Raw genomic sequence first — 25,565 nt, 5'->3', positions numbered from 1 at the left:
ATAAAAAATAAAATATTTTATTTTAAAACAGTGTTTTACATGTTTGTAAAGGTTTTATATGAAACGGGTTTTCTACTTTATAATAATAATATTAATAATAATAATACGTTGATCTTATATGACGCTTAATGCACAAAGCCTCTGCGCTTGACATTATTACTCCGATCATGTTTTGAAACAAACACGTCTGGAAATAATATATGCCCATATAAATGTTGCAGCCAGTAATCAGCGAAGTTGTTTTTTGACACAAAATATATTTTATGTCTGTCTAGTTATTGTTTTTCTATTCTTCTTTTACAAGGGTGATGTCTTCCGTTTCTTAGGAGAGTCCCTTTTTTGTTAATTTTTCCGCTTATTTAGTGATTATGGTTCCCTTCATATTGCAAGGGAGAACAGACTTTGGGTTGAAATAAGCATACACTACCTGCACACAATAAATCTGTTTTAAGGCCGTTCAGAGTTTAACTCTTTTTATGCGACAACATTATAATTATACTATGACTTGATGCAACAGTGAAAATGCATTGTGATGGATTTATTATCAACATTTAAGTCTTTTTTTAAACAAAATCAAAAAGACAAAACTGGCAATGTATACTGAGTTTCGACAATTTACCCATTTCTGATCAACTGTGACAGCGAGATTTTGTACAGTATTATTGTATTTAAAGATATTTAAAAATTTGTGGAACCATACACGATTTAAAAATTGTATTAAATTGTGCCAATTGTATGTAGGAAAAAGTTAGATTCCTTACCAGGTCCTATCGTTCATGAGCTTGTACGTATACAGTACAGTATCTTATTATAGTAAATTATTCCTTTATCGGTTTGTATTTAAATCAAACTCGCTGTTAGTTGAATAAAAAGACAAGAAGCTACAAATCTTCGGGTTTATTTTCAGTAACATACATGTCCATGCTATTCGATGAGTTTTTATTTAAATATAAATAAAACATACACAATGGTAGGCCTATTATGTTGTCCAAAAGCAAAAAAAGTAAATTTTAAAATTACTTGTTACAATAGTCACAAGTTATTGGATTTAATGGAAAATGATTATACACCTTAGGCCGACCGTAGATATTATTGGAGGTACTAACTTGAATGCATGGCCATAAAAGAGAGGGTGCTATTTAAAGAAATTTAGAATATATCACCAAACTACAGAGGGCAGTATTACATATATTAGGCCAGAGCCATATAATTATAATATAAAAGCAGTACCTGCACAAATGACTATCCACAGGATATCAAGGAGAGAAACCGGACCGTACATCGGATCACCGGTGGTCGAACTGTGCGCAGTTTCAGTACCTGCACAAATGACTATCCACAGGCCTTGAAACAACACTATAAGGAAGAGGAGGGTGAGGGAGTGGGGGGGAGGGGGAGAGATATCAAGGACAGAAGCCGGACCGTATGTCGGACCACCGGTGGTCGAACTGTGCGCAGTTTCAGTACCTGCACAAATGACTATCCACAGGCCGTGAAACACTATAAGGAAGAGGGGGCGAGGGAGGGGGGTGAGGGAGTGGGGGGGGATATCAAGGAGAGAAACCGGACCGTATGTCGGATCACCGGTGGTCGAACTGTGCGCAGTTTCAGTACCTGCACAAATGACTATCCACAGGCCTTGAAACAAGGATCGAGGAGGGTGAGGGAGTGGGGGGATATCAAGGAGAGAAACCGGACCGTATGTCGGATCACCGGTGGTCGAACTGTGCGCAGTTTCAGTACCTGCACAAATGACTATCCACAGGCCTTGAAACAAGGATCGAAGAGGGTGAGGGAGTGGGGGGATATCAAGGAGAGAAACCGGACCGTATGTCGGATCACCGGTGGTCGAACTGTGCGAAGTTTCAGTACCTGCACAAATGACTATCCACAGGCCTTGAAACACTATAAGGAAGACTCAGGGTGGGGAAGATATCAAGGAGGGAGACCTGATCGTATGTTGGATCACCGGTGGTCGAACTGTGCGATCAGTACCTGCAAAAATGATTATCCACAGGCCTTGAAATACTATAAGGAAGAGGAGGGTGAGGGGATATCAAAGAGGGAGACCTGGTCGTATGTTGATCACGTCGAACTGCTCGAGGCTTAAAGAAGATGTTTTGAATACAAATACGAAACGTGCACTCATTAAGCAATTAAAACTACTGTATACTCACGTCTGTTGAATGGTTCTCGTGTATTGGGAATGATCAAATGTATAGCCATTGAAACATTCCGTCATGTCTGTTACATTATCATCATTACTCAATCCGCCGTCATTCTGCATTGTTTCTCATTCAGTGTCGTCGCCTCATCGTCTGCTGCTGGTCTACCCCAGTAAACGTAATCACAAGAATCGTATCCAAACTCACTGCATTCTAGCTGCGTGCTATTAGACGGTCTGTGCACCAATGATCAGCATTACCGGCTAGAAATACCTGTGCCAGGTGGTGGAACGCCACAGACAATGTCAGCATACAATACCAGTTGTAGACTCTGCGTTGATATGGACCGAATTCGCCCAACTTTGTTAACACCTTATATCTATCTCCATATAGGCCGCCTTAAGTACTTCTTGTTCTAAAACAAGCATTGTTGATTTGTGATAATTTATTCATCCGCATCGTAAAATTGTTATGAGCAATATTATTGTTATTGTACGGTAAATGGCAGGTCAGTATATATAATTGCAATAATCATACCTAATTATTTTAATAAAAATCATATATTACCTTTTTCAACGTAGGGCTAGCTATTTCAGTGAAATAGTCATGGGATGATTTCAAAGAATTTATATGGAAGTCTGTTTTGACGAATGCACCCAGTCAAACAATAATCATCTTACTAGGTCCTTCGCACGTCTTGCATATTCAATGGTAAATGAAAATAATGAATAATTCATGTTTCCTTCCCGAAACGAATAATAGGTTCAGGTTAATATAATCAAGTCATACAAGGTAGTCTTGATAAAGTTTAAGGCCGCCCTCATTGTACAGCGTTACAAGGTTGTGTAAACATCTGCTGACCAAGGCCCGTTAGGTGAGGTAGAGAACATACGAATACGATTGTCTCAGTTCAACATTTAAAAAATGGTTTCTGGCCTCTTTACACAATCAGGTATACAGTGCATAAATACAACAAAGCCATATTGTTAAATACGGAGCAGCATGGTTGAGGAAGCGTACAGTGACGATATATGATGGGTAGATGATGGATAGATGCGTACACAAGTAAATTGTAAGTACATAATGCTGTTAATTATTGCTAATAAAATTGCTGGTCACTAAAGTAAATATAATATAATATATATTATATATACTGTATACACAACAGAGGAGGCATGTGACCTAATTGCACTGTCTGCAGTGTTAGTTTAACACACTGTCACAGGTCATTGTCTATATAAGGTAGGTTATCATGCTTTTTTATCCGTTTCATTAAGATCAATACATGTTTTGATTTATTATCTGCTGTCTGTAGGCCTAACATAAATGGAATTGAAGGACAATAATGCAATAGATTAGATACGGATAATATGTGGAATTCGACACCCAGGTCATGTCACGTCATCCGTCAAAATTTTGCTCCACTGCAATTTAAAATCAAAATGTATAATTTTGTATTGTGCAATTATGCATACACATAGCAGTAATAGACACAAAGTCCAACGATAACATATCAATTGTTAGGATTTTTTGTATTTAGGAAACAATCATTTTCGATTGTTCTGTTATCGTTTATCACACCAAATTTGTTCGTGCAATGACATGGATATGGATTTTCCAGAGCCCCACTCACTGCTTACTACTCGATTTATCAGTTTGCATTGAAACATTACATATTTCAGAATTAATGACAAGGTTGTTCAATGCCTCTTTCCGACTGCGGACAGCCTATATTCTAAATTGTTCTTTTGATTTATAATAGATAATTAGAGAGGTGGCCAGGTAGGATCCTCAGCTAAAGAATGATACAATTACTCTTTGAATTGTTTCACAGAAGCAGACGTACAGAAAATAAAGAGGTATTAAGTTTTACAAATATTTTGTGCCAGAAATGCTTCTTCCTGTCATAACGTAAACGATAGTGACAAATACATGACAATTATTTCCTCTGCAAGTTTTATATGTTCACTGTGATCTAAAAATTATCTTTTTTTTAAAAGGAAAATAATCATGTATGCAGAACACTCACACATTCAATGCTAAGTTGATATACAGAAAAACAAAATGAGGTGCGACCACCAGCAGAGTGGAGAAGCATACGACAAGTGCCTTAGCTTTACGTGTTCCTGTAACTTAAGTCACAACCGGTGGATTAAAACTATATTTTGTGCATTATTAAATTTTGTTCATATCGGATTTTTGTACAATTTTGGACTGTTTTTCGATGAGTTGATGCAAACGTTCCACAGTAGTGCTGCTATAACAGGTATCTTTTAGTAGAAACAGTCACATTCATACAGGGAAGAGTGACCTAATTAATTTCTCCTTTGCACAGTAACACCGGAGGTAATACCCAGTAATGTTATCAACTAAATGTTATTAATGTGCTCCAAAGTTAAATTAAATTTAAGTTAAAAATTCTAGATGGTAGCATAAATTATATTACATTCTGTTATAATTACATTATCAAATGCATAAACTATTTTAAACAGAGTATTATAATCAGAATCAATATAATTATTTTGGCACATATGGCGTTTCATACGTATGCTACTTGGGCGCGTTCAAAAACAAGATACTACAATACCTGTTTTTTTTCCTAGGTTGGATTGGATCAATTAGTTACTGTTATAAATTACGTTATCAATTCATAAAATATTTTAAACAGAGTACATTATTATTCACAATCAATATAAATAACAAGATACAATACCTGTTTTTTGTCCTAGGTTGGATTGGATCAATTAGTTATTGTTAGAAATTACGTTATCAATTCATAAACTATTTTAAACAGAATAACAAGATATAATATGTTGTTGTTTTTCTTCATAGGTTGGATTGGATCCCTTAGTTACTGTTTCTATACGTTTGGTTCGATCTTAACAACATGGATGCTTCGTCATCTGTCATACCGCACAGTGGGAATGATTGGCGTCTTAACCGGAAGCGTATCGCTACTTGTGTCTTCCTTTTCGCCGACAATTGTATACGTGATCGTTTGCTACGGCGTATTCTTTGGATGGAGTTCAAACGTTACCTTAGTTGTTACCATAGAAACTCAAGTAATGTTATATCAAGATAAATGGAGAGCCAGTGCACTTACTATGGTAACACTTGGCGCAACTATTGGTAAGATGAAATTAAAATGTAGTCACAACATTAGGAAGTTTTTTATTTTGTGACGTCATATGGCGGCATATATTAAAGCGTGGTTCCCACTAGCGACGCAACGTAACGCAATCTACGCAACGTAAGCAAATGCCCTTCTAATAATTGCCTGCGTTCTAGTGGGAACCACGCTTTAAAGACTACATTCTGTTATAGGCCCTACTATTGCGTGGTAATTTAGGCCTATCTACTGATTTGCAATTCTTCAAACCTTTACTCTTTTGAAATAAAAATTTCCATACGTTTTGTCTTCACTGACATTTACGTTGATGAATGAAATTAGTCTATTCAAATGCATAACACTTTTGATTTTTTTTACGGAAATTTAATGACTACCACATGATTTATTAATTGTAAAAGTTTTTAATTTTTTAAAGGAAATTTGATGACTACCACATGATTTATTAATTGTATTTTTTTTAGTACGTCTATTAGTTCATAAACAAACCAACATTGTTTTACGATTATTTAGGAAACCTATCCATGAGCAACCTGATTGAATACGTCATCCAACAAATCGGATGGAGATGGACATTCCGTATATTTGCTTTAATCCTTCTTATAGTGGAAACAATCTGCTGCTCATTTTTGGCAACCAAAAAAGTGTGTGACCATAATATTGAAGATAAAGACACTAAGAATAAGATAACAAAGAAAGAACCCACCGTACGTCACGGTCATGTAATTTGCTGGCCTGAAGTATGGTTATTCAGTATAGCAACACTTAGCTATTGTATTGCTATGGTCTTCCATTATGTAAATATGGTAAGTTTATGTGTAATGTTAATGTAGCGTACATGAAATGAGAAGTAGATTTAATCGTACGGTTGTGATCTGTGGTTTTATCTCTATTAATACATTTCATTTCATTATCTATTCGGTCCTTTTCAATATTTACAAAAATGGGGACTCGATGGCCAACCTAAGTACTCTAAATCACTGTAGCTGGCCCAACCCTAATTGGGCTTTTCGATTTTTGTCTGAACGAGCTCCAAGTAGTATAAGTATGAAACGCCATATGTGCCAAAATATTTATCGTTTACTAATATTTAGAACCTAGACTACCCACTACACGCATGATAGGTCAATATGTAATGTTTTCTATTATCTCCTTGAAACTGGAAATAGGGTAGTTTCTTTGAATCTATTGGACTTGTTGACCAAATGAGCGCTACAGGAATTATGTTAATGGCGCTGGGTGATGCTTCTGCCAAAATTCTCATCATCTTTGCAGCTCCGTGCATTGTGATTCCTCTTATTTACACACTACCGGTCTGTATACTCGTGTCAGCTATTATGAGTTTAGCCTTGACATGGACAAAGAATCCTGTTGTTATATTTGTCTTGTCGTTTTGTAAGTATTTACTAGTGAGTAGAGCAACCTTCTGGTTTTATGTTATTACTGTATAAGATGAATATATCACACTGAATATAATTAAGCCCCTGAGTCACGAATTGACAACGCTGCGTTACGCAACAAAACCTCCTCGAGTCTCTTGGATTTTGGCCAGTAATTATATTTAAGTTAATTATAAGTTAAGTCTGTGGGTGTGTACGTCCTTCTTTGTTGCCAAACAACGTAAGAAAATGCCCTTCCAATAACTGTGTTTGCTCCCGCCTAGCCTGCGTGAAATCAAACCTGCGATTGTTGCAGCACTGTTGCGTCGTCGGTTCCCACTTGTGATTACGCAATACATCACTTTACGTCAATACGTCCCTGCGTTGCGTTCTAGTGGGAACCACGCTTTAGGCTAAAGCACGTGCGCGTACGTTTACCAATCATCTCGTCTTGTGAGTGTTTGGTCAATTAGCCGCCCACGTGCGGCTCCTAACGGCAATCACGGTTAACAAAGACAATCAATTATTAGTCAGTTATTGAGGCAACCATATTTTTCTTTCTAGGTTCTGGTCTTCCGAGAGGAGTGTACAACGCACTTCAGTTTCCGTCTGGCCTGGAGATATTTGGTACTAATAAAAGTAAAACAACTGTGAATGTACTTCATATTTGGAATGGTCTTGGAAGTTTAGTTGGACCATTTATTTTCGGTAATTTTACTTTATTTTCATCAGGGGAGACTAGTGAAATCAGTGCCGTAGCCAGCATGACCAGACGATCAGCAGGCGCTCACCTCGTCTGAAATGTTAACTACCCACCTCAATTCCCCAGCAGAGATCGTCATATTTTATATGAATAATTATATTTAAAGCATCTTTTCCTCGTCTGTTTTAAACCACTCTCACGGCCTTGGAAATTATTGTAATTTCTCAGTCTTCCCTGGTTTCATATACAAATGCCCCAAATGAATTATAAACGTCTTGTTCATCCCTTATTTAGAAATTATGGAATGTCGTTCTTCCCACAACTATTAAATATATGAAATCCATAGTTACAAACGGCGTTCCATACGAAACATAAATTAACTGTTTAAAAGGGAAAGCATCAACGGCCTTCTACTGATTATTATTGAGATTTAAACGTTTCCGTCGTGATTCGTTCAATTTCCATTCCATTACAGCGCTTGCGCGTTAGAATAAAATTCAATTAGGCTTGGACTGGATCCAGGTGATATGATAAATTCGTAAAGGCCATTTACACTAGGACGATAACGATCGACGATAAATAGACAAATATGCATATTTCATACATAAAACAAAAGAAATATAAAAACTTTTGATTCTAACTATAGAATAACCATCTATGCTTCCTTTGATCAAAATGATATTTTCACACGTCCAATCAAATGACGCCATGATTAGTAAGAGCAATAATATCGTGACAATACAACGATTGTATTGTTTTCATTTATCATGACGTCATTTGATTGGAATTTTATAAAAGACAGCATAAATTTTTATCATATAGTTCTAGAACGAATCTTTCTAATTTCTTTTGTTTTATGTAAACAAAATACATGCTTATATATTTATCGTCAATCGTTATCGTCCTAGTGTAAATGGGCCTTAAGCTTTGTTACAATTTGGGTATAAGGCAACGACGTAGACGCAACGTATAAGTGAGTTGACCAATCACAAGCAACTGTTCGGTTGATTATCGCGTCGTGATTGGTCAATTACTTGCGGGGCGCGCTTACGTCGTTGCGTTGCATGGGAACCAAGCTTCAATTGTTACATGAGGATCGTACTGCGTTTATAACGCGTGTCCAATCGACATTCCATAAAAATAATGAATTCAAATTGTTTATTTCCAGGTTCCCTGTACGATGCCAGCGGCACATACTACCTCGCATTATACCTATGTTCTGCTTTATACGTTTTATCGTGTATCACAATGTTGTTAACTCCACTCTACCAAAAATATTTTGCACCCAGTCGATACTTGGTGGACACAAAGAAGAAAAATGTCGCTGAAATTTATCACAATCCTGCAATTGAATACGTTTATTTGGAAGAAAAAATAACAGTTGTTTAAATCTTCAATTTTAACTCGTAGCGGAGAGTAGCAGCTTGCTTCCAATCTGTGTGTTTACCGGCCTTGTAACTCATGACACTTTTTACTCCACACCCTCAAATGAAAGTTACTTTATTAAGCAATTAATTATAGTTTATCCATCACGTAATTGGTGAGTTCCAGCTGCTGGATGAGTATAAAAAAAACACCAAAAACATATATACTTTAGATAAGGTTAGAATTAGAATGTCATTTTGGTTTTATTTTTAAATATAAATTGTTCACGTCGTGTGTCTTACTTCTCTGTATATATAGCATGTATACAACTTACCGTACTGTGTGCCTTATGACCTGTAGTGGTATTATTTTGTATAGATATTTTAAGTCGAGTTTTTCGTTTTCGTTTAATTTAAATCAAATTTTCTCTATGGTTGTATATGCCTATGATTTATTAAAACATTTTAATATGATGCAATTACAATTACTTTTCTTTACATATTATATTTTAGATAATCTCAGTTTTTAAAAAAGTTTTAAAAATTAAACAACTAGGAAGTTTATTTAAGTTTCGGTATTGAAAATAATGTAGTCATATGGACTTTATATAAAATAAGAACGATGAGTACTTGAAATAAACACATCTTATAATATTATTTTAGTATTAACGAAGTTTATTTTTAAATCTTTGTCTTTTGATAATTTTGGTCCAAACGAAACCAAAATGTATCGTATATTTATTTTGAAATACATTGAAAAAGAAATACATTGTAAAATAAATAAAACTTTTTTTTATGAATCTTTCTTTAATACATTGGAATACAAAAAAGCAGATATTACACCACACAGAGTAAAAAAAGAAAAATTAAACATAATCAATTCTCCTATATAAACACCCTCTTATAAACTTATGGAAATACAGTCAAGCCAGAATATAGAGTGATACAAATCTATGTTACAGAAGATTATTCCAGGCACTCCACTCTTCCCATTCTTCGGCTCTATTATTAATCAAACATCTAAACTTTTTAATTGTAAAGTATTATTTTACAAAGCTTATGAGGCCGGTGGGTGAGAGGAGGCCCGAAAACTTACTCCTATATATATAAAACTTTAGTATTGACAAAAGTAAATTAATCCTATTGGATGGTGTATTACTAAAAAGCAGTTCACTTTCCGATACACATATGCAAATATCAAGATTTTGAGAACAATAATTAAAATTATCTTGCGCCCTCAAGCAGTGTCAGCACCGGATTTGATACCAGTTCAATTCATGTGATGTAATGCCTTGGTTTATAAAAAAAACAGCCATAAGTCGCGTGCTAAAACGCATAGTGATACCAGACCGACCGACCGACATAGTGAACTATAGATAGGTCACGTTTGTTATCAGCTGCAAATCTGTGGATCAACTCCAATGACCTGAATTAACATGTTGGTATACTGTTATGTGTTGATGTGCTGATAATCAAGAGTTAGTACATTATTCTGCTTTGCTTAATATTAGTTTCCTGATGCTACTCAAGTTCTCCATAGTAGGCCTACATATTAATCTCGCTGATGCTGCAGTGTAAGTACAGAACGTCATTATATAAATGAATATCAATAACCATCTGTTCCGATATTGGTGGTAGGCATTGTCTTTGGTCGGATGGTAGACAGTGTATTTCTAGGGACATCCCTGTAGTTTGCATGCGTGTTTCATTATGTTACGAAACGAAAAACGCATCCTATATCCGATCATAGAGATATTACATTATAGTGAACTGTTTTTTTTTTTTCGAAAACCCTTGACTGGAAGTTATTGAACAAAAAAACGTCTGTATTTCAGTTAAATGATTTTTTTCGACTAATTTTTGGTGAAAATTAATAGGCCTAACTATTATGATACTTCAAAATGGCCCACTTTTTTACGAAATCTTTTTTTAAAATTGTTTTGGAATTAGTCAAAGGGACAATACTTCTTTAATTGGTAAAAGAAGTAATGCTGGCGCCAACTAATTCAGCGACCTTCCTACAACCAAAGTATTTCTTTGTAACAAAATTTATTTTAAATGGAACGTTACAAAAATAATCCTCCGCTTTATCACTGCATGAATACCTAATAACCAGACAAGAACGTATCTTTGTTACGTTTTACTATCAATCCATTTTCATCACGCAATCAATTTTCAACAATATAGTAGTATAATAATAACACTTTGATTGAATAGTGACGGATTAGTTGGTAATTTACTGAAAATCTAAAATGAAATTCAAAATAATACAATTCAACGTTTTGCTCAATATATTTTTAAAATTATTAATTGATAATAAATTTACATTAATTGAGTACAGTTATTAGAATGTATTAAAGTACCTTAATCGGGGACTTCCCCGTGACGTTTGCATTGAACGAAAAAAAATGTTCTCCTATATTGTTAGTCGCGTACGTTTACTACCGGTGGAATATTATAGTCTACAATCCTCTGTTTGCTATAGCGCACTATAGAGTGAGTGACATTTCCGGCGAACTAGAGGTGCAATTTATCATGAATTTTACGTGCGAGAGTATCATTTGCGGCCATCTAGAGGTGTTATTTAACAAACTGCTCGCTCAAATACTTAGTGTTGGAGTCTTTGGGCAACCCTCTTAAAATAGTCCTGCGACCGCCCCTGAAAACTATAATTTAAAGCAAAAAATTGTCAAATTGGCTGCCAGCCAATGGGTTTTAGTTGAATTTACCATTTGTTTTGTCATTTTATATATGAAACTATGATTTTTTTTCATTTTTTTTTGTAATTTTGGACCAAACGAATTAATACCGTTCAGACGAAATAGTAATCCGTTACAACGGACCAGTGGGCCTAACTAGAGCAGTTAGCTTGTAAAATTAAATAAAAGGGCACGAAATATATGCCATAATCTGGTTTCAAGATGTATACGGTATAACCGCTGGTCAAGAGGTGTGTTAATTTTCGTTTAATATTAATTGTAGACATCAAATAGAACTTTTAAGAGTGTTACAATAATAGTTTATGTTTCCGTCATCAGTTAGCCTATTACGTTTTTCAATTGTTATGGACTGCGTATGAAAACAAAATGCATTGTATATGTATTTTGAAATACATGAAAAAGAATACATTGTAAAATAAATAAAAATTAACTATAGATCTACAGGAACTATGAAACATGGAATTAAAATTAAAAATTAAATTTAAATTAAAGTAAAAATTAAAAGTATAATAAATAAACTTGCAAGCGACTTTTCTGATGGGTAGTATTATTTCATAGTAAATATTAATACAGATAAAGTTAAATCAATATAACCTTTGTCATATTTAGTTGTTAACGTGTTCCGAGTGGTAGAACGAGTCTTCTCGGATGAGGACTATAAACCGAAGTCCAGTGTACACTAAACTCATGTGCACTTTAAAGAACCAGAACATCTAATTCTAGATGAGTAGGACCGGTTAACCTATGGAACGCCTCCTCTGCCTTCAGTTCACATTTATCATGCAGTACACACCAATCGTCATGCAGTACACACCAATCGTCATGCAGTACACACCAATGGTCACACCAATCGTCATGCAGTACACAACCAGTGTACTAATTCACACAGCAACTGCCACACACACAGCAACTCTACTGAAAGTACGGTAGTCCCCTAGTTCCGTAATAATCAATTATGTTGAAGAAGTATGTAGCCACAGTTGATATAAAATATGAGTACCGTTTAATTATGTTTTGTAGTATAAACAGCGAATATCTTCAAATCGAACGTAACACTATTTTTACTTGATGGTTTTTCCTGAAAAAACACTTTTCTTATCTTACGCCCTCAAGCAGTGTCAGCACCGGACAATTCATATTATATGTAATGATCGAACGTAACACTATTTTTACTTGGTGGATTTTCCTGAAAAAACACTTTTCTTATCTTACGCCCTCAAGCAGTGTCAGCACCGGACAATTCATATTATCAAAATACCAGGTGCATTGTGTTGCACATACAGATATGTCACGTTTGTTATCAGCTGCAAATCTGTGGATCAACTCCAATGACGTGTATTAACATGTTGGTATACTGTATGTGTTGATGTGCTGATAATCAAGAGTTAGTACATTATTCTGCGTTGTTTATTAGTTTCCTGATGCTACTCAAGTTCTCTACAGTAGGCCTACATATTAATCTCGCTGCTGCAGTGTAAGTACAGAACATAATAAATGAATAACCATCTGTTCCGACAGTATTGGCGGTAGGCATTGTCTTTGGTCGGATTGTAGACAGTGTTTATCTAGGGAGGGAACATTCCCTTAGTTTGCATGGGCGTTTCATACTGACACGGAACGAAAAACGCATCCTATATCCGATCATAGAGATATTATATCATAGTGAGCTATAATATCTCTATGATCCGATATAGGATACGTTTTTCGTATACTGTATATTATTGTTTAAATATGTAAGTAATGCAGGGGCAGACCCAGGGGTGTTGCCCTAGTGGCCCGGGCAACACCTTTATTTCATACTAAATGTTGTTTCTGCCACTAAAATTGAGTCCCATTCATCGTATACAATATCCATATTTATACGTTATAGAAGTCCAGACTGGAAGAGAATTTGTAAATTGGCAGAATGCACAGCAGTCACCAATATGCCTACGCACAGATAAGTGTAGATAAGTTTCTGAGCATGCGCAGAATGAATTGAAAAGGCATAGTCAAAAGTAGTAGGGCATTTTATCATTGTTGAATGTTTTGATTGGTAATGCTGGCGCCAACGAATTTAACGACTTTCACAGCCAAAATATTTTTTTGTAACAAAATGTATTTTAAACGAAACGCTACAAAAATAATCCTCCGCTTAATAACTGCATGAATACCTTATAATAACCAGACAAGAAAGTATCTTTTTTACGTTTTACTATATCAATCCATTTATATATTACGCAATCCATTTTTCAACAAAGTAGTTTAAGAATAACATTTTGATTGAATAGTGAGGGATTATGCTACAGTGTTGACTTTGAGTAAACCATTGGTAATTTACTGAAAATCCAAATCAAATCAGATCAGCATTTATTTCTTCCACATAAGATAAGAACAAATATCCAATATAAATTGTAATATGAAGGAAGAGGGCAAAACTCAAAGAGTAACGCCAGATGAAAAACAGAAATTCTATTAAAGACCCATTCCCTACGTTTTTTAGATCTAATTTAAGATCACAAACTATAATATTTAATGTAAAAATAATACTATATGGTCCTATTGTGATAACTTTTTTCGTCTTTAAATGGTTAAAAATGTGAAAAATAAGTCGATTCTAATAATTATAGCGGCCCGCTATAAATCCCAAAATGCATTGCGCGCGGATTGATATTTTTGTTTTTCTTCTGTTATTCACCCACTTTTCGATCGATCGTGAGGCCAAAACAAATGGAAGACTCCTAACTTTTCAGCGAAAATACCGGGTTTTCCCCAATTTTTTTTTTTTTTTTACCATATTTAAAGAGGGTGATCCATCCAGCAATTGCTGATCATTAGGGACCCTCAGAGGTTCACAAGACAAACATATATACAAGATGCTCTACATAAACAAAGTCTTATTACAAGTCTTTGGGAGTGGAGTTGTAATTTTGTCCTTAGAAAAATCCTGACATGTGACGGGACTTGAACCCAGGACCCTTGGAGTGGTAGCCAAGCATCATAACCACCAAGCCACAACTCCACTCCACTCCTTTGTATCAACGGAGTCTGGCTAAAAATAGAAAGACAATTAATGCAAAGAAGGCAAAGAATGACCTTCATTAATTAAGAATAATTTAATTATTACAATAACAGGAAATTAAAAAATTTAATTTAATAATTTATTAAGTAATTATGAAAATACTCCTGCTGCCCAATGTTCTTTAGAGAACAGGAGGAACTAAGTCTAAGTAAGTAAGAAAATACTCCAAGGTCAAGATTGGGCTGGTCTCCCATTTGTTCTACTTTGGTGTGCTGGACAAGAGGGATTATTTGGTCTCCAATTGAGATCCAAAATGAACTTGTGTTATAATACAAACAAAATTATTCGTTTGTTTATATTATTAGATATCTTAGTATTATTTTCCTAGTAATAATTTCCATAAGTTTCGCAACATTGTTAGTAGTTTAGTTTAATATTTTTTATTGTATGTGTACGTGTTGGTCTGTGTTCCCTCCTGTAAGTGGTGAACCATGAGTTCACTGTTGGTTAGGAAATGAAATAAATAAATAAATAAACAAAATTATTCAGAGAAACGCTCTACTTCACATGAGAAATATATATATTCAACTTTAATTGCCACAAAAAAATAAATAGATGTCGGTCGATAAACTTCTGACGACGACTAACACAACGACAATCAGCTAAATGTATTCGTGATTTTATTTCATCTCTGGATTGTTACATTATCATGATTCTAGAAGTAACGCGGGATTTACCGAATTTTGCCCTTACGTAAATTTATATATAGATACATTACCGGACTTCCCCCTCCTCTCGCAATGAACGGCAGTACATATCTTCCCTAGCTATGCTCGTGTATGTAGCCTACTACGTCATTCACACGCATATCAGTGTTACTAGCGCCATCATAGATTAGCCTACCTATAATGAATCAAGCATTCACACATAAACTTTGCGTCAAAAAAAAATATATATATATACGAAATATAGCCTATTATTCCTTTTAAATATTAGGCATATAATGCTATATAATAATAATAACAAGGCTAATAATCGATTTGTCAATAATTATTGCGTTTTGCCGGGGGTTTTCCATAATCTGGGCCAATTTTTAGGCCAAATCATAATTGTGCGTATAGTTTTGTTTTTTCGATGCGTGTAGTACCTTATTTATCTTCACTTCCGTACGTCCGTAAATATTAGGCCGAATTCCCGTAATTTGAACCGTGTTATACCGGTAGCAGAGCAAAGTTTTCTTCTTTCTGCAAATGTCAAAATCATTATTTTCTTTGTTTTATTTTGTAGTGTGGTTTAAACAACACTTTTGTCAAGTTTATAGTGGATAAATAAAAATGAATTTTGGAAATTGTAGTTTTAACATCGGACTTTATTTTTATTCATTTAATTCAAAATAATACAAGTTAACGTTTTGCTCAATATATTTATAGCAGCAGCTTCATATTTTTTGTATAACTTTTAAAAATTATTAATTGATAATTAATTTACATTAATTGAGTACAGTTATTAGAATGTATTACCGTACCAGAAGTACCTTCATCGGAGACTTCCTGTTCGCATTGAACGAAAAAAAGTCGCGTATGTTTTATTACCGGCGGAATAATATAGGCTACAATCCTCTGTTTGCTAGCGCACTATAGAGTGAATGACATTTCCGGCAAACTAGAGGTACAATTTATCATGAAATTTAATTGCGAGAGTACCATTTGCGGCCATCTAAGGGTGTCATTTAACAATTTGCTTGCTCAAATACTCAGTGTCTACAGCCCTGGAGTCTTTGGGCAACCCTCTTAAAATAGTCCTGCGACCGCCCCTGAGTTCTATGTTTTCCTCCATTTTTTGGCCTTTTCTATAACCTTAATTGCAAACATACTTTTTATATTCAAGCTCTACCATCGCAGTTTGTTAATATACATAATTATTAATAAGGTCAATGTTGCATTGTATACATTATCGTCGTGCATTAAACAAACATCATTATTGATCGCCTTTAGGCTAATAAAAACTCACATTTTCTGATATTTTTGGCAGCGCCATGAGCAATGACTGTTAGAATGGTGCTATATAAAACGAACGATTGATTGATTGATCGACTTTATAAAGATTACAACTAATAACTATGACGCAATACAAATATTTACAGTCCGTGGTTTAAAATATATAAATAAATAGGCCTAACCGCACATGCGCAAAAGATACGGACAAATCACAGGTAGAACAAACATGTGAGTCTTACGGCTGAGGAACCAGCAAAAATATGCTAAGTTGTAAATGATTGATGGTATAGGCCTGATCCAGGTGAATATACCACGGACTTAACAAAATGGAGCCGCTAGAATGAGAGACAGCACAATGTTGAGTTCGAGAATGACACACATATCCATCATTGGATTAGGAATACATTTTGCAAATCTGCATCCCCGGAGCCATAGTGAGACCAAGGCAATCTAACAGAACACGCCCTGCGAAGATATAGGAACTCGTAACACAGTCCTTTGATATTTTGTCTGGCTACGACAAATACCACTGTACTATTATGTAATACTCTCCGCGGGCACGCGTGGGTCTGTCGTGTCGCTGAGCCAGATAAACCATTGATCTCCCGGATCTCAACATCCTATTGTTTTCTTGCTGAGACTGAGGCTTAAGACGCCCACTGATAACAAACTTTAAAAGACAAATTTTACTAGCTGAGGTAGAATTCAAGTCGGGTTTACAAAATGTCTTCTTTTTGCTTATACGGATTGTCCCTCTGAAAAATGTTCAGAAATGTGTTGAATAGGTAGGCAATCACAACGAGTATACAGTTATTAGGCCTACTCCAAGGAGTTCTATTTTTTATTTTTGTTTATCGTAAATGCAAAAACTAGTATTTATTTTTACAGAATGCATCAAAAGGAGTTCCATATACGTATGTGATTAATATTTGTTACAAAAATACGGGATGAGCAGAAAGAATGATTACGAGTTAGCCAGCACCAAAGATAATGACGTCATCGAATCAGTTCCATGGTACAGGGGAAACTTACCATGGTTCAAAACTATAATTGGTACTTTTCATCAGTTTGTTTTTATTGGATTTTTGTACAATTTTGGATTGTTTTTTGATGAACTACAACATGAGTTCCAGAGTAGCGTTGCACTAACAGGTAAGAAAGTGTAGTTGATATAGCCTTTAGGCCTGTATATAACTGTAGTATAAATGTCGGAGGTTAGCACATAATCGCAGCCATGACCATTGTTGATAGCTATAGCTTATCACTTCTTCGATATTTAACACTATTCATAGACATTAAGTGATACTGTATTAATTTTTCCTGTTTTAGGCTGGATTGGATCGATCAGTTATTGTTCGTTTATGTTTGGTACACTAGCATCAACGTGGGTATTACGTCATCTATCATTTCGCAAATTCGGCATCATTGGTGCGGTAATTGGAAGTGCTTCCCTGGTTGCTACGTCGTTTTCTCCTACACTAATATACGTTATTTTGTTTTATGGAGTCTTCTATGGATTAAGTGCTAACATTTCGATGATTTTAACAAACGAAGTGGTCATATTATTGTTTCACGACAAACGCAGGGCCAGTGCAATGACGTTGGTAGCACTCGGAGCAACATTTGGTAAATTTGAAGTCAACTTAACTATGCTTGTCGCGTTAGAATGTAAATGTAGAACCTCTATTGAAGTGTCCGCTTAATAGAGGTGTCCCCTGGATTTATTTATTTATTTAACAACATCTTTTTACAGGATTACACAATCAGGTAAAAGAAAACCTGTTTTGCATTGTGGTCCTGTTGGTTGTAGGTAAAACATGGGAATACGGGCGTCCCAAATGATGGGTTCTGTACCTTATTTTAACTTGAAAAGCCTATTAGCCTCTCTGTGACGTTATTAACATACCCTACGTAAACATCAACTGTTTAAAAAATCCACCATTGTAAATAGACATATATACTCATTTTATACAAATGTATGGGTCTACTCTCGCCTAATGTTATTTTCATACTTTTTCAGGTAATTTTGCCATGAGCAATTTGATTGAGTTTAGTTTAGAACATATTGGTTGGAGATGGACATTCCGTATATCTGCAGCTGTGATTTTTATTTTTGGAATGTTCTGCTGTATATTTTTTACTAAGCCTACAAATGTTGATGTTTGCAAGATTGGAGCTATGGAAACAAAAAGGACTTCACAATCGGCGAGTAGGCCTAGTTTACTTTGTTTTCCTGAGGTCTGGTTGTTCAGTTTGGCAACTTTTACTTGTTACCTTGCTTTAGTATTTCAGTATGTTTATATGGTAAGTATAACCATTTTAAAATGTTATTCCTAGCTTATTTGAGAGTGGCCGTGCGATTAAAGGTTGGTTCTCACTAGCGGTGCAACGCAAGGACGTAGAAGCAACGCAAGCGAGTTGACCAATCACAACCGAAAGTTCGAATAATCGATCGCTTGTGATTGTTCAAATCACTTACGTCCTTGCGTTGCGTCTCAATGGGAATCGTATTCATATAACTATGACAAGGATTCGACGCTACATGGTTTCATGAGTCAGTATCGGATAATTAAGGAATACTAACCCTAGGTCCCGTATAAACAAAATGCTCATGTGCGCTTTAAAGAAACTTGTACATCTTTCGAGACGAGTAGGGGTTACCCTGATGTACTATTTGTATTCCACACTCATCATGAGGTCATTTAGTTTCAGTTTAGGCCTACAGTATTTAACTACATATTTCCTGTTTATGCATTGAGACAACAAACAATGAAAAGTTATAACTTACCTCTCCTTTGCTACTTTGATCTCAGTTAACAAATATTGTATAGCGTGGTATATCTGACGGTCTCTCTCTGGATGATTTTCAGTTAACGGACACTTTTAAAAATGTTGACGTCATCAAAACGTGATAGTCACATGGGCACTGCATGCACATTATAACGTTAAACAATCGTTTTTTATAAGTTTTATATCATCATGAGAATTGGTGTAAATATAGTTACAATAATTATGTTCGTTACCGGTTTTTCCTTACCATGAAATAGCGTTTTATTATGCAATTTTAACCAACGTTATTAAATCGTTTTCAAAACGTTTCACAAAACGATCAATCTTCTGAACATTGTTCGAAGTGCTATAAAATGCCTTGTTCTGTTGATTCAAGTTTAGCTGTGCCATTTTGATACATTTCGCAAAAACGATTTTTATACAACGATAATATTAACGTGATGGTTTTACTTTATTGGAAACACATGTTGTGTTTGTAAATTTTGCATACATTTTTATAAAGTTTTTTGTGGCGTTTTTTCAAGGTTTTGATTTCCCTTGATTCATACCTTGTGTTTAGTTTTGTACAAAAATGTTTATAAAGTTTTGCTGCAAATGTATTGTCTTGAAAATGCAATGTTAATAAAGTCGTTTTAAAAACGCTTTTAAAACTTTGTAAAAAACGCTTACATTTTATCTAAAGATTGGTAACAATTTAGTTTTTAAATAACGTTTTTTCAAGGTTTTGATTTCGCTTTATTAATACCCTTGTGTTTAGTAGGTTTTACATACGTTTCTATAACGTTTTTTCTATGTCTTTGTGTAACAATAATTTCCCATAAACTGCAATGTTAAAAACAACGTTTTAAAATCGTTTTTAAAACGTTTCGAAAAGACGATCACACTGTTCTGAAATTTGGTAATTATTTCGTTATATTATAACGTTCTTTAAACGTTTTGATTTCGTTCTTCTGTTTGACAGACTTTTTTAGTGTTTTGCATTCGTTATTATAACGTTTTTTCTATGTCTTCGTGTAACGTAATTTCCCATAAACTGCAATGTTAAAAAACAACGTTTTAAAATCGTTTTTAAAACGTTTCAAAAAGACGATCACAACTGTTCTGAAAATTGGTAATTATTTCGTTATATTATAACGTTCTGTAAACGTTTTGATTTCGTTCTTCTGTTTGACAGACTTTTTTAGTTTTTTGCATTCGTTATTATAACGTTTTTATAACGTTTTGATGCAAACGTTGTTCGAGTATAAAATTTATTTCTGACACAGAAACGTTGAAAAAACGTGTTTAAAACGTTTTAGAAAAACCAAACCTTAAAAAACCCAAATGCAAAGGTTTCGATTACGTTTTACAAACGTTTTGAGTTTGCTGGGTAGCAGGACATGCGAACTAGCGCCGTACCAGGGGAGAATTGAAGCATGTACAGTAGTTAAAAAGTGTAACAGAAGTCCACAACGCATTCGAGACGACATTTTTTGTGAAATGCGTAATATAAATAATGTATTCACAATTATTAATATATATTTAGATTCTTATTCTGGTTCCACCAGACTACACACGCAAAGCAGCTAATTTAACATGACTGACAAGGGTGGTTAATCCACTTGTTTGGTTAATTGATTGATATATTAATAATAATATCCTAATTTTATATAGCGCCTAATATTGTGAAACCTCTAAGCGCTGAACATTATTACCCCAGTCATTTTTTGTGTGGATTAAACACGTATGGAAACATACTAGTAATCAGCGCAAAGTTGTGTCTTGGTCTAACCGGAATCCCATTGTATACACCTGGGTGGAGAGAGGCAAACGTAAGTAAAGTATCTTGCCTATAAATAAGGATACAAGCAATGCGGCGAAAGTTGGATTCGAACCTCGATCTCACGATCAGTAGTCGAACGTCCAACACACTGCGCCACACGCCCTTACATATTAAAATTGGTACTTAATTGGAACCAAGCTCTCTTCTGTGTTTATCATGGTTTGTTTACTATCTTAGGCAACCTTTCTCGAATCTATTGGATTGAGCAACCAGAAGAGTGCGACAGGAATCACTGTACTAGCCATTGGAGATGCATTCTCAAAGGTCGTCATTATCTTAGTTGCTCCACGAATACCCTTTCCACTCATATACTGTCTACCAGTCAGCTTATTGGTATTAATGATTGTGAGCGTAGGCTTGACGTTGACCACGAATACGATCCTAATATTGTGTATAACATTTTGTAAGTTGTATCTTATTTTCTCTGTAGTGGGTATAGGCCTATGTCCTGCCGCTTGTATTTGTTTCTCCTTCATATGATGATGTTATAAAGTATACACAGTCCAATCAGTTATTAAAATTAAATAATTTATTTAAATACTATAGGTATGACCTATATTCATGCACATGCATTTATTACGACAAAGTACGTACACACTGAGAGCCCAGATTGCGATATTTTATATGAGGGGTAGCTGACTCACTTGAGTAAAGGGTCTCTTTCACAACTGTTCCGGCACGGTTCCGTTCCGGTGAATCGAACGGCGATGTTTCGTTTTCACGACGCTCAACGCGGCTATATGCTCCCCTGCCCAGCTTATTTATCTCTTGTTTAAGATTGTATGTCATTGTATTGATTTTATGCTGATCAAATAAATAAATGAATGAAACGAAATGGTGGCCGATACGAAATCAAAGGGGTGTTTGCACGAACGTACGTGACGTATGTAGGCTTACTGTGTGATCAAGAGAAATATCCGTCGTCGGCGGGCTTAGTGTGAAACTTAAGGTGGTGTATTGTAATTGTTTTTACAATAGGTTACGGTCTTCCAAGAGGAGTATATAATGGACTTCAGTTGCCCACTGGTTTGGAAATATTCGGTGCGAGAAGAAGTAAAACATCAGCAAATATTGTTTTGGTATGGAGTGGAGTTGGGAATCTTATAGGCCCGTTCATACAAGGTAATAACTTGAGTTTACGCTTCATTAACATTTTGCCTTTTTAACCCTCTGTGTTACCATAAAAGATTGGTATTAATTATTTATTTATTTATTTATCCATTTTTAAACCATTTGTAAATTTAGTTTGGGCTCGAATCAAGCGAAATAATATGACTTTCTTCTTATTGGATGCTATTGAATTAAACATGAGCAGCTGCAGAGTGACGTAGAAAAGGGTTACCTAGTAGATTCCTCAATCGGAATAAAATGTAGGCCTCATTTTGTGTATGTAGGTCTATGCCTCTGTAGAAAGACAATGATAACAATTTAGAAAAAATAAATAAATTGATTAATGCCCAGTTCCCACTAGAGACGCAATACAAGGACGTAACGCAACGTAAGTGAGTTGACCAATCACAAGCGATGGAGTATTCGAACTGTCGCCTGTCATTGGTCAACACGCATGTGTTGCGTTTACGTCCTTGCGTTATGTTCTAGTTTAAACGGCATTGACATGGAGAGATTATACGTACATGATCGCGGATGGTACTCTGGACAACGAGTGCAATGTTGACAATATATTGAGAAAAGTAAATATAAATGATTTATAACTGCCATTTGATTTGTTTCTTAACAGGTTCTTTATATGACTCGACGGGTTCCTACAACCCCGCACTATACCTATGTACTGGCCTGTACTTAGTTTCGTCAGTAACGTTGTTGTTGGCTCCACTTTACCAAAAGTATTTTGCACCGGATCGCTACATGGTGGATTATAAGCATAATAAAGACACTAGTGAATGCAAAAACAATCATTTAATTGGCAACACTTATGTGGAGGAAAAAGTAACTGTTGTTTAGTCGTATTGCTAGTGGAAATAGCTAAATTTCACCCTTTTAGCATGCCGTAGACTTTGACCTGGTTCACCCCGCGTACTTTTGCGTTTGCCCCCGCCTGCGTGAAATCAAACCTGCGATGTTTGCAGCACTGTTGCGTCGTCGGTTCCCACTTGTGATTACGCAATACAGCACTTTGCGTCAACACGTCGTAGCGTTGCGTTACGTTGCGTCGCTAGTGGGAACCAAGCATTAAGAATAACGCAGATTCTATATTTTTTATTACCGTTATTGTCAAACAAGAAATACAAACAATATATTGTAAAAAGTATAAAAATTCTTTTTATTATAAACACATTATAAACAATATATCTATTACTCCATTTTGTCAATCGAAATGGGAAACAGAATTTAGAAATGTGAACTTTAAGTGGAATGAAATATGGTTAAAAAAAGTCTATAGCATGAAACATGTAACAAAAGTAGCACAATTTAATTTTAAACTGCTACATCAGATTCTGGCATGTAAACAACGAATGAAGATATGGAAAATATCTCCGGAAGAAATGTGCGAACACTGCCAAAACGAAATTGAGACAGACAAGCACATGCTTTTGAAATGTAAAAGTATCCAAAAAGTATGGACAAAATTTAACAACATGATTATAAAATGCTATACACTTGAAGAAACTGTACATGATTGGCTAGACATTGTTATTGGAACAAAAAGTGAAAATGTCAATGAATTATTATCATTGTTTACTTTTTGTATTTATAAAACAAATTTTATTAAATCATTAGAAAAGCATTCAAAATGAGATCAAAAGTCGTCTGGAACTTGTTCCGATTTGAACTAAAAAATCTTATACAGAATCAATATGCTTGTAACATAAACAAGGCAAAAAAGAAATGGGGTAACGTAAAAAGGAAATTATTAACTTGTATTTCTTAAAATTACATGTATTAATTTTTAATTGTTTCATTATTATTTTAATTTTTATTTATATATATATAGGCCTATATTTAAAACTTTATTTTAATGACATTTTATACAATTTCTATATATAACTACAATGTGTAATATGAAGAATGAAATAAAAGTGGGTTGGCCCCACGAAAGAGAAAAAAAATTACCGTTATTGTCTCGTTATTGAACCAACGGAGCGATGACTCCGGTCATCGTCGGCACGCCATAGAAGGAAGAATAAAGCTTATCTGTATTCAAATACTAAAAACAATTGTTATATAATAAGAATTAACATGCTGAAAATATGTGTAACTCATCTTTCTAATGTATAATTATTATATTATTTGGAGTGAATAAATAGTATTTTGATAATTATTTAAAGACATCTTTGCCATTTTGTATTGTGTATGAAAACAGTGATAAATTTAGAAACAAACTCTAAATACGACATTGTTTTCATAATCAAACGTTGTTTGTAGACTAGACGGTTGTTTATATTACCATGGAGGACTAACTTATTTCTCCATGATATTACGATGAAGAATTCAATACTAAGATATTTATGCTAATAAAGCACACGATTCTATTTGAGTTCGCAATCCGTATTTCTCTAGAGCACCGCTATATATGTTTTATTGTAATGACAAACCAAGGCAATCTAACAACAGGACACTGAGCTCACCTTGCCAATATAGAAACTCGTACCAATCGTTTGATCATATGTCTGGTTACGACAAATACCAACAGTTTGGTGCTATGTACATATTCTGCGCGGCGTAGAACTGATCGTGTCGCAGCCACAGATAAACCCTTTGATCTCCGGAGCTCAGCATCCTGTTATTAGATTGTATTTCTCCCACTAGTATAGGTCACCACGGTGGTGTTTTATTGTATAAACAAGGCCATATACATGGCTGCAGTCGCGTGCCCAAATTTGAGTTAGTGTTTACCGACATAGTGAGCAGCTGTATAAGAGTCGTGATGGCACGTGACTAAAAAACCGGAAATTATTTAAGAGAAAATTTAGGTAATTTTAAAAACACCCACAACGCGCCGTTACGACTTCCAGGCTATGTGCATGATATCGTTCACGCATGACCAACATAAGTATTGCGTTTAATGTCATATTAATGCTTATCAACTTTTACTTAAAGCTCAGGTACAGGCATGAATTTTAAAAATAACATATTTGGTTAATTGTACATAAATATGTTCAACATACATCATGACAAAAAAAACATGAATTTCCCTTAAAATGGTAAAATACAAAATTTGGAAAAATTCAGACAGACTTTTTTTCAGTAATTAGGTAGTTTATGTCTGGTGACTCACTAGCAAGTGAAAAAAAGATGGTGGGTATACAGTGGATACTTTTTGCTATAGCACGAAAATAAAAACCTGAAATTGAATAAAAACACCAGAAATGTAAAATTCAAGTTATATTACCTATATTAAGTCATCTGATTACATATTTTACCACAATGTTTATTTTTCATAGTATTTTAAAAATGCCTCTCTATTTACAACATTTTTGTGTACAAAAGAATAGAGATTTTACAATGTAATTTGAACTATCCCCCACTGATAAGAAA

At 34.8% G+C, this 25,565-nt stretch overlaps 2 protein-coding genes across 3 annotated transcripts; both read left to right on the top strand.

Moving 5' to 3' along the window:
• The first annotated feature begins 3,087 nt into the window (after positions 1–3,087).
• LOC144847857 (monocarboxylate transporter 13-like) lies at positions 3,088–9,386 on the top strand. Its single transcript, XM_078704394.1, has 8 exons — positions 3,088–3,237; positions 3,928–4,024; positions 4,166–4,431; positions 4,998–5,294; positions 5,806–6,098; positions 6,462–6,687; positions 7,236–7,379; positions 8,543–9,386. The coding sequence occupies exons 3-8, from the start codon at positions 4,230–4,232 to the stop codon at positions 8,761–8,763; spliced, it is 1,383 nt and encodes a 460-aa protein (XP_078560520.1). The 5' UTR covers positions 3,088–3,237; positions 3,928–4,024; positions 4,166–4,229; the 3' UTR covers positions 8,764–9,386.
• Positions 9,387–12,792: 3,406 nt separating this feature from the next.
• On the top strand, positions 12,793–24,274 carry LOC144847734 (monocarboxylate transporter 13-like). 2 transcript variants are annotated; one of them, XM_078704237.1, is made up of 7 exons: positions 12,793–12,932; positions 17,345–17,608; positions 17,786–18,082; positions 18,477–18,760; positions 21,246–21,471; positions 22,047–22,190; positions 22,807–24,274. In XM_078704237.1, the coding sequence occupies exons 2-7, from the start codon at positions 17,404–17,406 to the stop codon at positions 23,028–23,030; spliced, it is 1,380 nt and encodes a 459-aa protein (XP_078560363.1). In that variant the 5' UTR covers positions 12,793–12,932; positions 17,345–17,403; the 3' UTR covers positions 23,031–24,274. The 2 variants fall into 2 exon arrangements, with proteins under 2 accessions (XP_078560363.1, XP_078560364.1); XM_078704238.1 differs by lacking the exon at positions 12,793–12,932 and adding an exon at positions 17,026–17,241.
• The last annotated feature ends 1,291 nt before the right edge of the window (positions 24,275–25,565 follow it).

Source organism: Antedon bifida, chromosome 7, assembly GCF_963402885.1.
Source record: "Antedon bifida chromosome 7, ecAntBifi1.1, whole genome shotgun sequence".
NCBI lineage: Eukaryota > Metazoa > Echinodermata > Crinoidea > Comatulida > Antedonidae > Antedon > Antedon bifida.
This window is presented reverse-complemented; position numbering and strand designations above follow the sequence as displayed.

What these genes read in the sequence shown, in the direction of transcription:
- LOC144847857 (XM_078704394.1), top strand. Translation starts at nt 4,230, where the DNA reads ATGAGGTGCGACCACCAGCAGAGTGGAGAAGCATACGACAAGTGCCTT. An exon ending in AACACTTGGCGCAACTATTG is followed by an intron (nt 5,295 to 5,805) that starts GTAAGATGAAAT and finishes ACGATTATTTAG; the next exon opens with GAAACCTATCCATGAGCAAC. An exon ending in TATATTTGTCTTGTCGTTTT is followed by an intron (nt 6,688 to 7,235) that starts GTAAGTATTTAC and finishes TTTTCTTTCTAG; the next exon opens with GTTCTGGTCTTCCGAGAGGA.
- LOC144847734 (XM_078704237.1), top strand. Translation starts at nt 17,404, where the DNA reads ATGAGCAGAAAGAATGATTACGAGTTAGCCAGCACCAAAGATAATGAC. An exon ending in TATTTCAGTATGTTTATATG is followed by an intron (nt 18,761 to 21,245) that starts GTAAGTATAACC and finishes TTACTATCTTAG; the next exon opens with GCAACCTTTCTCGAATCTAT. An exon ending in AATATTGTGTATAACATTTT is followed by an intron (nt 21,472 to 22,046) that starts GTAAGTTGTATC and finishes TTTTTACAATAG; the next exon opens with GTTACGGTCTTCCAAGAGGA.